Source organism: Brugia malayi (genome assembly GCF_000002995.4).
Source record: "Brugia malayi strain FR3 genome assembly, contig: Bm_v4_ChrX_scaffold_001, whole genome shotgun sequence".
Classification (NCBI taxonomy): Eukaryota; Metazoa; Nematoda; class Chromadorea; order Rhabditida; family Onchocercidae; genus Brugia; species Brugia malayi.
This window is the reverse complement of record NW_025062479.1, coordinates 7,658,039-7,671,322: the sequence shown is the minus strand read 5'-3', so window position 1 is coordinate 7,671,322 and position 13,284 is coordinate 7,658,039. Positions and strand designations below refer to the sequence as shown.

The window sequence follows — 13,284 nt, the reverse complement described above, 5'->3', positions numbered from 1 at the left end:
AGTTACAAAACCTCACTTAAATTTGAATTCAACTACTTAGGTACTTAGGATATCTCTTAATTTTCTTCACCACACTCGCTCATATACAGCTACAAATCAGTACATACATCAGATTTATTAATATATAGTATTTGATTGTGAATGTAAATTTTTTTCCGAAATGTTACATGTTCAACACCGGTCTAAAAGTCCTGGTTTTTGATCGAATTTCTGAATTCTTCATTGAACATTTCTAGGATCCTCGTTGAAAGCAAGCTTTCTATTTTGAAATTCCGTACGTGCACTTGCAAGTATTTTGCAAGAAAATACTGTGCTAAGAAATGGGAATATTTGCCAAGGTGTTTTTAATATCACTGTCATTATCAAGATTTGTTTGCGGTTGACGACTTTGAATATGGTTGAGGAAGTTGTTGAAATTCTTTATGCAAATGGCTATTGAATACTTTATAATTTCGATAGATTGCTGTTCGTAAAAATAAGAAGTGGACAATGCTTTGAATAGCTTACTACAGCTTATTATTCAGAATGCGTTGTTATTACTACTTTGACGTAGAAATTATTCGAAATTTTGTGGTCGGTAGATTTTTTCCAAAATTATCTGAAAGACTTTCAGAATAGTTCGGTGGTTGAATTTGCTTTAGAGGATACAACAATGGCTCAGGCAGAAATGGTGACGGTGCGTATGTCGCGGGGCCAAATGAATACGCCGTGGGGTTTCGATATTGGACCTGAACTCACCATCATCAATGTATAATTATCAAAAATTGTCACGTAGATAATTTGTTTTCTAATGTTTTCAAATTTTATGGATGATTGCTTTCCATTTTTTTATGTTTGTATTACAATCTTGCATCAGATTGTTTTGAGCAAACTTTTGAAAAGACTCGACAATTCACTATAAGATGTAAATTTGACGCACTTCATGGTTTAGAAACTGAAAAGCTAAAATTTGTTACAAAATGATTAAAATTTTTACCGAAGAAAAGGTAAAACGATTTCATATAATTGTATTCTGAAAATTCACAAAATTCGTCTTTTTTGTTCATCGAATTCTTACAGTTCTTCCACTGTAGATTTAATGAACGAAAAATATTTGATGCTCAATATTACACGTTCTTCATTGCCATTTACATGAGGTGTCATTGGAAAAGATAGTTTTCTGACTAGTTAGTTCTGTAATCCTGAGGATTATGTGCTTGCTAAATTTCCAACCTAAGAACGATCTGAATAGGTTACTTGTCAATTATGACTTTATTATATTTTCGCAAAAATATTAGTACCAATCCTCCGCGTAAAGAAAAATTAGACTAGAATTACATTTCGACTGTGAATATTTCCCTTTACCTTTTCATATTCTTAGTTAAAAAAATTTCTCCATTTCTCTGAATCCAACTTTTCACACGAAATTCTAATCGTATCCTTAATTTTCAGAACCCAACTCATAGAATTAAGTGCTACAAAAAAAAAATGTTGCTATGATGAGTTGACTCTCTGCAACTAGTGCTGTTCACAAATACGCCTAACGCTTCATTTAAAAAAACATCGCGATAGAGAATGTTTGTAGATCATTTGACTTTCTTTGCATCTTTTCTAGCTATTGGAGATAAGGAAGAGAAACAGTAGTCCTTTTTTCCTTTACCAGAAATCGTTTTTTCTGATCAGCAATTCCGCTACTCAGAACTTTACTTTTTGTTCCATTTCTGATAACGGAATTTTATCATTACTTATCCTACTACTTTCAGGTGCATACCAATTTTTAAAAGATAAACATGTTTATGACGAAATAAATAGAAACTTAAAAACTTATTGTCAGTGATAGGGTTTTCTAAAAGGCACTGCCGTTTTCTTCAAATAATCAAAGAGTCACTAGCTGATTAAGTGATAACTGCTAATTTACTTGACATTTAAGTAGTCTAATTCTTTTGTATCAATGCTGCTGATAACTAATTAAAGTATGTTAAGAAAATTACATATATACACTTCAAAAGTGTCACTGAATCTACAGTTTCTAACTCCGTTAAATATATTTATATCGTAATATGGAAATTTTCTTCAGACAATCGGAGGATCACTAGCTGATCGTGCTGGTTTATTAAATGGTGATGTTTTAGTAGAACTTGAAGGTCACCAGAATTTAAATATCGAATTAGCAAAACAATTGTTGTCGAAAACAGAACACAGAGTGGAATTGGTTGTGCATAGGTAAGTGATCAAATTAATCAGTCAAAACAGTGGCAGTAATAGTGACAACAGCTTTTATTATCATATAATTGTATATTCATCTTTTTCATTAAAGGTGTTAATAAGCAACGTTTGAACCACTACCGATCTTTCAGTCCAATTTAGGGAGCTAAAAACTTTCATGTTGATCATTTAACTAGTTTCTTTTTCCATTTTTAAATTAAGTCGAGATTTTGAGGTTGTGTTGATTTGTAGAATAATGCAGAGTATCTTTGATTTTGATTTACTATTCATAAGAAGTATAAAAAATAATTTTAACAGTAATTGCGGCAGAACGGTAGAACAGAGGAAGTATCAGCGCGTTTCATGTTTTGATAAGAAATTGTTAGAATTTATTTGAGCGTGTGTCATTATTTTCGAGGAAATTTTTCAAATTGCACACATGGCAAATGTCAAAGTGAGCTACACATGCATTGCCCTAATTTTGAAAATTTTTCGTTCAGTTCAACTAAAAGGTATCCTTTGCGCTCGTTCTATTCGAACATTTCAGTTTAATTCTTCTTATGTATCAACTTGCCTGTACACCTAAACCGTGGTAAATTTTCCCTTTTTTTTTTTTATTTCTGCGAAGATCAATGCAATTCAATCTTCAATTGTAACAAAAATAGATGATTTTAGGACAGGAGGCAACATGACTCATCGAATTTGGCAACCGTCGGTAACCGAAAATACAGAATATAACAAATTTCAACATTCTGTATTCAGTGTTGCTTCGACCAATACAGAAAAAATGGGACCTCCGATTGTTCCTTTAAAAGTTTCTCTGGAACACCAAAATCCGGTAATTTTTGCTTCACTTTGATTAAAATTATAAAAATCCAGTCAAACTAGCATGTTCTTTCCTTCGTTTTCCTCTTCTTTGAAATAGGAATTATGAGAGTGAGGCATTATGAGAGTAATACGGTGAAACTTTTGAGATAACAAAGCTTTGTCTTGATAGAGTTATGTAATAGCTTGAAGCAACAAAATTTTCTAAGTCGATTTAAAAATGTATTTCATCAAAATTTAATTTCCACCTTTTATTCCATTTCATCCGCATTACAGTCCAGAATTTTACTTATTTTCCAATTGCCCGAGTTTCAATGAAAATTTTTGTGCACTTTTTAAATTTTTTGAACAGAAAGAGACCAGAAATGATTACATTACAAAGAATGTTCCAAACCAGTTAAGGTGCAAATTTGATTTCAAATATCGATAATCATGATCTTACCCTAATTTCAAAACATTTTTCCTTATGACATTTGATACAATAAATTTGTTCCCTTTCCAAACACGTGAAACGATAGACTGACACCTCATCTTTCTTAATGAGATGCTTAGAAATTGAAAATGGGAAACTTCAACTGTTTTTGGTTTGAAGTTATTTTTCGCTTTTAATTGTCACTAATTTGAGACTCAGTTAACTTATTCGTGGATTAATTAATAAGTTAAGCATGTGAAGGAAGTGCCAACCAATAGAATAAAGATTATTCAAACCTATTTTGTTGAAAAATTCTAAAGTTCTTAAGAAATTTTTACTGAGAATTCTCCAGTACGATAAATTTATCTAATAAGTAAATGGAATTTAGCTGTCTTAAATCAAAATTCTGCATAGTTGAGGAATATGAAGATTTATAAAAAACAACTAGATACCAATATTAAATAGCAAACTTATAATCTGAAAACTGTAGACAACATTCTCCACAGATCTGAAATTGCCTATAAGTTGTTTACAGCAATACACGCGACAGTTAGAATGAAGTATATCTTTTTTCCCGCTTATGACTGTTTGACATATTTGTGTTTTTCCATATCTAATTGTATTTGTTCGCAGTTTTCTCACAAGTTTCAGTTGGTCCGAGTAGCTTTCTAGACTGGTGCACTTCCATTCTATTTCCAATTTATTAATTTTTCATCTTTGTCAGATTCCGATTTCAAAAATTCATAACAATCAGTGGCACCGATTGATAAAGAAAGCCATAATTTAAGTTGGGTTCCAGTCTGCATTTTAAAGCTCCAGAGTTTCTTTGGTTATTTTTTTGCATCTTTGTCAGCAGGCTGAAATGGTTCAGCTGGGCCACTGCTCAAAAGATGCTGTCTTACTTGATTAATGGTTTTATATTCAAAAGCAATTTTGTTAACAGTACTTTATTTACTACATAAATACTATCCACACAAAAACATAGTTGAAATTTATGTCAAATATACACGTTGTTTTTTTAATGTATTTCAGAAAAAAATATATTATATATATAAAATATGCATTAGCCGTTATTTTTTTCGACCAGATTTGTACTGAAATTGATTATGGCATTATTTCATTTTTAATTTAGATTTAAATTTACCATTTTACTCTTTAGAAAACCAGTCAGTAATTCAGCCCTGATGTACACGGGATTTCAATTTTGAAAAATGCAGTCCCTGCCCATTTCCTGTGCCATAATTTACAGCAGCACAGAGGAACTAAATAGTTTTGTTGATCGTTTCTTTTTATTTCGTATTTCTATTCTTTCATTTAATTTCTAGACGATTTAAACTTCTTATATATGGCTTTTCCAATATGGCTATTTTGAAATATAAAAGAATAATTTTCCTAGATTTGAAACCAAGGATCCTGTTAATTCAAATTAAGTAATCAGTTACATACTGCTGAATAAAACTAGTTTTGGTGGATTATTCGCCATTTGCCAAATATAATTTTTTCAGGAATCAATTGCAATTCCGGGTTTTAATGTTGCAGCTCAACCATTCGGTGATCATCAGGAAGTGAAACATTTACAGTACAATTCACCTATGCCTCTTTATTCTCCTCAAACTGCTGCTGAACAATATCTTCAGCAAACAGGTGGATTATTTGGGACTGAGTAAGCTTTAACTAAAGTAATCAACATTTTTTGATCTTAACATTATCAAAAACAGTAACTTACATATATTAAAAATTTGATTTGTTTGCAAATCAAATTAAAATTTAGCTTGCACATGCAGAGAAGTGAAACCGAATGACTTAAACGAACTGTGTTCATCACGGACATCCTGATTCTGACCCCATATGTTGCAATAACTGACCTATTTTTTTCGTTGCAACTCATAACTGCTATATAATTTGTTGTATCAACGGAAATTGGTTTTTGCATTAGGAACGGACCAGAAGTATGCATAACTAGCATTATTGCGGAATGAAAAGCTAGCATTTAAATGTGTTGAACCGTAAAACTTCCAAGTTCAATTTGTCAAAAGCTTCCCACAACTAAGATGAACTGAATTCTTCTCATGAAGCAGAATAGCATTCAAGACTTTATTATCAAATTACTATTACTTATAATTAAGTGAAAATATTTGAGCCCAAATTTGACTAAACAAATGGAAGTTCCGTCGTATTTACGGTCTGAGACGCTTCGCCTTATCCAAGAATGCGAGCGTTCTAAAGAAAATGGTGAACAAATGATACCAGTTAGGCCAATTAAAGCTGGTTATGGTATGCTATCAGAACTTTGATTTTTTATTTCTTTTCAGTTAAGCTCTTGAAATTTTCATAGGTCTTGGTGGAAATTAACCAACACTCATGTAGTAAAGTTTCAGAGTTTTTAATTTCAAACGGTACTGCAGCCAATGTAGTGCTTTAAACAATTGAGTCAGGTATTATAATGTTATGCAGCAGCAAAGAATTTTATACTGAATTCAACTTCCAGAAACAACTCGACCGAAATTGAAAAATATTTCCGAAGTACCGATGTGTTTTATTTGTGGACGCAATATAAAGTACGTTGCTTGTACATTTTCCATTTACGTTTGTGATATTAATTCTAGCAGAAAATCTGAATATGTTCCGATTTTGCTCAAAAATTTTTGATGGAAATTCTTTCTTGCAAATCCAAACATAAATTACGATATTATCGCTTTAGAAACATAATTCTGTCGGTGTAATAAGCTTTACTCAATCGACATTGTTATCAAATTATGTCTGATTAGTTAACACATTCAAGTTTTTCTTTTTTAATAACCGCATTTTAATGTTGTATTGGAAGAGAAATTTTGGAGAGATATAAGGACTTCATTTTTCCTCCAGTGAGGTCGTATTCTGAAAAGTGATTTTTATCATTTTTCCTCCAGTGAGGTCGTATTCTGAAAAGTGGTTTTTATACCTCTGAGAATACAACCTCATTGGAGATGCAGCAACAGGAGGTGCTTATGTAATTATTACTCTAATCTTTTGCTGAAAAAACGAACCTAAAAGTTATTATAATGTTATTGTAATGCTCCGGATAACCTAAAATTAACTCAAAATACTATCATGATATTTAGTTGGAGATTTTTGAACATTGTATTTCTTCATGTATTGCAATTTTTGGACTTTATTTAGAGTGTTGATACTCAGCATAATACTTTACCATATCATTCTCAGTTGTATGTTTTCGTTAAATGATTTTGGTATTTATAATAAAAAACCCACTCATAAGAAAATTCATTTGAATTAAATTGCATAAGGGAACGAAGTCATTTCTATAAATCTTGTCATTTCATCCTGCTTAATCTATCTGATGCACAAATGAAATGATATGAAAAGATTTTTTAAATGTATTGAATATATTAAGGAAGTTGAGGGTCTCATGTTCTTCTCCCACCATCCTCTTCCAATAAAGCATTAAAATAGTAAAATTTAAATATGCTAAAAATTAAGCAAAGCTTATTGCGCCAATAAAATTATGAAATTTTTTTTTCTATGAAGAAAAAACAAAATTTTTTCATTAAAAATTTTTAATAGCTAAAAATTTCCAATTGTAAAAAACCACTCAATTATAAAAAATTGCATAGTTTCATTTTTCATTCAGTTATGATTTATAACTCGTTACTCTGAATCAGTTCCTTATCCGAAATAAATCCTGCCGTAAGCATCTAAAGAGGCAGGACTTTTTATAAAATAAGGTATGATAGACGGAGCTGAGCTACACTATTCTTGTCCTTGTACTAACTACTAATTTTTAAATGAAAATAGTACCTAGATAACAGTAAGAGGTATCATGACTTCAATCACCGTTATATATTTCAAAATCTGAACATTTTAGAGGAGTGATGTGTAGAGCATTTGATCGTACACTACATAGTGATTGCTTCCAATGTTCGACATGCGGCAGCTCGCTGAAGAATCAAGGACACCACTTTATCAACGACAAGTTTTACTGTGACGTCCATGGTCATCAGCTTAGAGGAGGTGGTGGCGTTGCAAGACGTAACGAGATCCATTGGTATGTTAATTTTGTTACCCTTCGATAGTAATAGATTCTATTGTAATCGATTAGTTCTAAATTCGTTTCTAGGTATGAAACTCAGAAATATCTTGTAAAAAAAAGATTTGGTGCGCAGCGAAAAAATATCGGCGATATTTTTTTCTTCCTTCCATTTTTTTATTTTCGTTTTACCTGCTCTTCTCTTATTGTTTCTCCGTTACTTTCCTGTTACAAAAGTACATTATGTGATTCTGGATTAGGATCTCACAATAACAGATTCCAAAATTTGGCACAAAACATCTAGTGTGTACAAAGAATGTCTTTAATTTAAATAACATAACAAAAACGTCCATAGTGGTTAGCAGTGATGATAGCATTGGTATTATATTTTGATACGATAATGTGACAGTATGAGATTACCTCGAACGAATTCCAAGCTACTCAGCTTTGCTTAACTAAATTGTCGAATAGAATGCAGATACAGCGAGAAAAGCAGAAACAAAACAGAAGAAACCAATTTTTCATGACTATATAGATTTTTTTAAATTCTATGAAATACTCAACTATTTTAGGTTTTTCTTTTTCAGGGAGAGGTCTAAAATGGTTCCAGCTTCTGACAAAAATACTTTGCTAACTCCGTATCATCCAGAAATTACAACTGGGCAGTCAATTTCAATCAGTCCAACACCGTGGAAAACACAAAGTCCCATCAGGTGCTGAAAAAATTAATTTTTCTACAGTTTTTTTCATTTTTAAAGACACGTTTTGTCAGACCCAAACCTTTTGCCTTTATCAGGTTTGCTTACAATTGAAGGAAAGGATATCTTATTTACCTCTCCAGAAAAAATATAATTATTTGGTTTCTGACCGTTGCCACTGACATCATTTCGATTTCTCATCAGCTTTAAAGTCCACTCGAATTTATTATTATATGATCAAATAGTTGTAAATGACAAAACCACCAACAATCTGCTAAAAGACATTTAGAAAATAGAACTAAGTTTTCAACTTTTATTTCTATTCTTTCTTCTTTTAAATAATTAACAATTCCATATTCACTAGTTTGAAGATGAAATTCAACAGTGGTGTACAAATAACTTCGATCAATGTTTTCATTATTTATCGATTTCAGATTTTTTCTTAAAATCAACTCTTTTGTATAATTTGCACCAAAAAAATTGTTTAACATGGATTGTATTCAAGCTAAAACAAATTTAAAAACAAATGTTTGAATTCTTGAGTGATTAAGTGATTAGTAATTCGCTTGTTTCTCTAGTATAAAAGGAAATCACTATGTTAAAACTAAATGAGGAACCATGTCTTCTACTGTCCAATTTTTAATAATAATAAATGCAAAAATAAAAGAAAATATAATTCCATTTTTGGTGAGTCATGACAGACATTTTTTCTTTTTCTTGATGCATCTTTGTTTAAACTTAATATGTATTATGTTAAAATACCCACAACTTAAAATAAGATTTCAGTCCTAGCAGTCGAGGTGTGCCACCAGCGGCTACTCAGTATGGCCACGAATTAAATGAACTGAGGAAAGAAATTTACAGTTCTTCAATGAGTTCAGGTAAATGATATTACCGAAGCTGCATAACAGCAAGAACTTAATCGGCTGAGAATAGACGATTATTGAGTGGTGGCCAAAAAGTGCCAATCAAAATGAAATTGGAAAACAAATTGAAGATTACAAATTCACCAATTAGACCTTAATTTAGTTTTTAATACCAAAAAATTTACGTAAAAATGAAAATCATGTTTCCTTGGCTTTACAGATAATACGCTGCTACGAAATAAATCTAATAATTGTATAGAAAGTAACATGATGTTTTTATGTGAATTCGAGTTTTGCTTATACAAATGTTTGAGACTTAATTTCAATCAGAGTTATTCATGCCAAATTTTGTTTCGTAAACTTGTCAACGTCCCTTATGTTGTACGTCATCTTGTCTTCACGCAGGCAACGTGTCCGGTCAACGTGTCCCACCAACCTTCGCGAATGTTGTTAAATCGTGTACGGTCTTTACCGCTTGAAATTCAAAAAGTGACGTCGCTACGTCGGCTTCCATGCAAACATCACTGGCCTCCAGCATCCCATAAAATTATGAGATATTGGCAATGCAATCATTTGACTGCTACTACTTCTAACGATTTGACCTCTAACAAACTAGAACACTATGAATTGTTCTTTCCTTCGTCAAAATTTATCAAGGGAAATGAGGTTAAGCGGCTAAAATTGTCGAGTCCAAAACGGTACTTGTTAAGAGATGAACAAAAAAAATTGTCGTCTTAATCACCTGGGAAGAAACAGAATCACTGAAAGTAATTTTAGCATGCAATGCAGATACCATCTGACGCCATGTGATAAACTTTTCCGAAATCCGAATTATCCAGGACATATGAAGCAACGAAAGTGTTTTTCAGATGGATTGAACTATCATAGGGAAGAAAAGCACAAAGTAGAGGTAAAGGACATGACTAGTGCAGGAGCTTTGAACAGTAGAATTATTTGTAGCTGTGAGCGTGGTAATGATTGTTCAACGAATAATATCAAAGAACAAAAGCAACAACATATTCAGAACAAGAAAGGTTTGGTTAAAACTCCTTAGGATATTGATCATAACACAGAAAATTTGGAAACGCAAGAATATGGAAGAAACAGAGACAGTAAAAGAAGGAGCAAAATCTCGATGTTGATGTAGAAACAGTACACAGTAGCAGTACTGTAAAAATGAGAAGTCTTCCCATCAAGAAAGTACATGATGGTCAGACGTCGTCTAATGGAACAGAATCATCGAACCATACAAGTCAGTGCGATAAAATTGGGAATATCGACCTAGATACAAGTGAAAAGAAAAATACAGCTACTGGAGAAAAAAAAAAAAAAGAAACTTGATGTTTTGGGATCAGGGAGCTTGTTTTTCTCAAAATATTACTGTGGGAGATAATGAGATGAATAAGGCAATTAAAAGAAATAGAATGAGAATATGCGGAAAATGAAATTTGTTTGTTTTTCACAATAAGGGCGAACAGTTAGTGAGAAAAGGTCGAGGAAGAACAAGAAAAATCCATGGCTTCGGATCTTATTGAAGAACGTGGCAAATAGACTATTACTGAAAGTATTGCTCGATATCAGCTGGAATTATGTGATCCGGAAAAGGAACTTTCATATATGCTTGGAAACGCTATTGATTTCCTCCAAAATCTTGACAAGTATGTAGAGACTTCATGCTTTAATGGAATTTTTCTCGAACACTTATAAAATAAAGCTTTGGAGATTTTATAAAAATTTCTGATTCTAGAAATCTTATGTCTTCAACGAACTTTTCAAAAGAAAATTCAATTATGTTAGGTCAGTTATACATTTTACATAGTACTACGGTGCTCTAGCATGGAAGACAAATTAATGTATACGTAAAGTAATAAAAGTAATGGAAAATCGATTAAACAATTGTCAAGATTCTGATGGTGATGTTTTTAATGTGAAAATTATTTGGGTGTCGTAAACCGTTACACCTATTCTTGAAATATTCCATGAAACAGCATTGGAATGAAGATGTGTTCCCATGTCATTCCTTGGTGCTCTTTTACGTTCCTTTTTCCTTTTTCATCTTTTCATTCCAGTAATTTTATTACTTTTGAAGCAAATATGCATGCAGGTGTATGCTATTTTCTGGTTACTTTACTAATTTAATACTACTAACAGTCGTATAATTAACGTTCAGATAAATCTAAATTTTTATAAGTGATTGTTTTATTTCCATATATCTTACTGAGTGCAAATGTTCTTCATATCAAGAGCTTTACGACGGGTAGTAAACTATGTTTATAGCATTACAGTAATATAGTAACATCGAAAAGTATCGCAAACGACATTCCGTTAGCCAACATTAGTTTATGGGCATTTATGAGTATGATCCAAAATAAATCCATTGAGGAATCTGTTAACTAATTTTTATAGTCACTCTTTTCTATTACTTTCTTCATTTTTTACGTTTATGCATTTTTCTATTTTCACAGTATTTGAAACGCTTATTCCGACGATGCCAATGACAGTTTACATCCAAATTCCAATTTTTGTAATTCCACTTCTATAACGCACTCATTTATCTATGATTCCACATATACTGGCGACATAACTCGCTTCTATAAATTTTCGCTTGCTTCATTTAAAGTTTTCAACTTTTTGGCTTAAAAACATGCTGCCTTCCCGTTTGTCTCTCTAAAATTAGAGTTGTGAAATCTTGCAGTCAACAGGGATTCGTATAACAAACCATCAAATGTACATGAACCGCAAATTGAGTTGGCAAAAAGTCGAGATATACTTCATGCTCAAAGTAATCGTGTATCTTGCTGCGAAGACTGCAAACAAGAAATAAGGTAAATGTAAATTCTCCCTTTCTGTTATGAAATAAACGTTTGCACAAGCAATTCCAGTCAAAAAATTAACAAGAGATGCATAAGTTCTGAAAGTAACCTTGAATTAATGCGGGCATATTGATATTATTCATTGTATATTAGCGATTACGACGAAGGATATCAATTAGATCGGCTTTCAAAAATCTGACAATTTGGAATTGGCGTTGCTTTGCAGGGATGCATACGTCTTAGCCAATGGATTAGCATATTGTCCAGATCACTTTATATGTTCTAACAAACTATGTGGTCGCAAACTGTTGGATATTGGTTTTGTAGAAGAAAAGGGACACAAATATTGCGAGCGTTGCTTTGAGACTGAAATTGCTCCACGCTGTGCCAAATGCAATCAACCAATAATTGCTGTTAGTCCTTTAAACTGTTTAGAAAAGTATGCAGCGTGAGGTCGATACCGTCAAAGTGCTCAACCAGAACTTTGATGGACAAGAAAAAACCGTTGCTTTCATAATAGGAAGTCGCTGTCTAAGCTGTCAAAGTAATAATTCCAGAAGTCGTGTTGATAACTAAATAACTATCCATCTAATCTCTTTTTATAGGATTGTCTCAATGCACTCCAGAAACAATGGCATCCGCACTGCTTTGCTTGCACGTACTGTCACAATCCATTTGGAAATTCTGCATTTTTCCTCGAACAAGGACAACCGTATTGCGAAACAGGCAAGCTCGTCACATTATTCTACTTCTTAAATCTTCATAAAACAGCTGAGCGTCGACTTAATATTCTCTCAAATATCAGTTTGAGATAAAAAACGATCTCTGGATTCTAGACTGGAATACATTATTCACAACTAAGTGCGTGTCGTGTCATTACCCGATAGAAGCTGGTGACAGATGGGTGGAAGCACTTGGAGTTGCATTCCATTCAACCTGCTTTAACTGCACGGTAAATTTATCACGCTACATAGTTTTATTGATGAAATAGAAAAGTTCTGAATTTTAAAAATACAAAAATAATCTTGCCAAAAAAAAAATCAAAGATATAGAAAAGCAATATTCATATGTTAGGTACATGCTTAATCTACTGTTCTCAAATTTAATTCACTTCAGAGCTGCAATGTGAACTTAGAAGGAGAGAGTTTTTATGCCAAGAATGGAGCACCATATTGCAAATTGCATGCTTAAAAGGGAATTATATGAAAAAGTTGGATTCTTCTTTTCCTTTCTTCCCTACTGTAACAATGCGATGTAATATGATGCTGTTTTGTAATTTCACTGATTCAAGGATCACTAAAGCTTATTATAAATTTCATGCTATTATTACGAAGTTTTGAACTTTTCCTTGACTAAGTCTAAAGCGATATCATAAAAAGATTCTAATTGTGCAAATGGAATATTAGAAGCAACAAGAAATTTATAGAGGTGAGCAAGTCTGCAAAAGATCAAACAAGTAGAC

General features: G+C 32.3%; 1 protein-coding gene across 1 annotated transcript; it reads left to right on the top strand.

Annotated features, from left to right (window-relative positions):
- Positions 1-652: 652 nt before the first annotated feature.
- Positions 653-13,013, top strand: Bma-alp-1 (Uncharacterized protein; the record flags this gene model as incomplete). The annotated part of the gene is made up of 14 exons (XM_043074012.1): positions 653-748; positions 2,057-2,202; positions 2,860-3,022; positions 4,927-5,084; positions 5,562-5,695; positions 5,910-5,979; positions 7,284-7,463; positions 8,033-8,158; positions 8,930-9,024; positions 11,705-11,834; positions 12,049-12,235; positions 12,428-12,599; positions 12,659-12,774; positions 12,939-13,013. 14 exons carry the CDS (start codon positions 653-655, stop codon positions 13,011-13,013), a joined length of 1,848 nt encoding a protein of 615 aa, XP_042929946.1.
- Between the last annotated feature and the right edge of the window lie 271 nt (positions 13,014-13,284).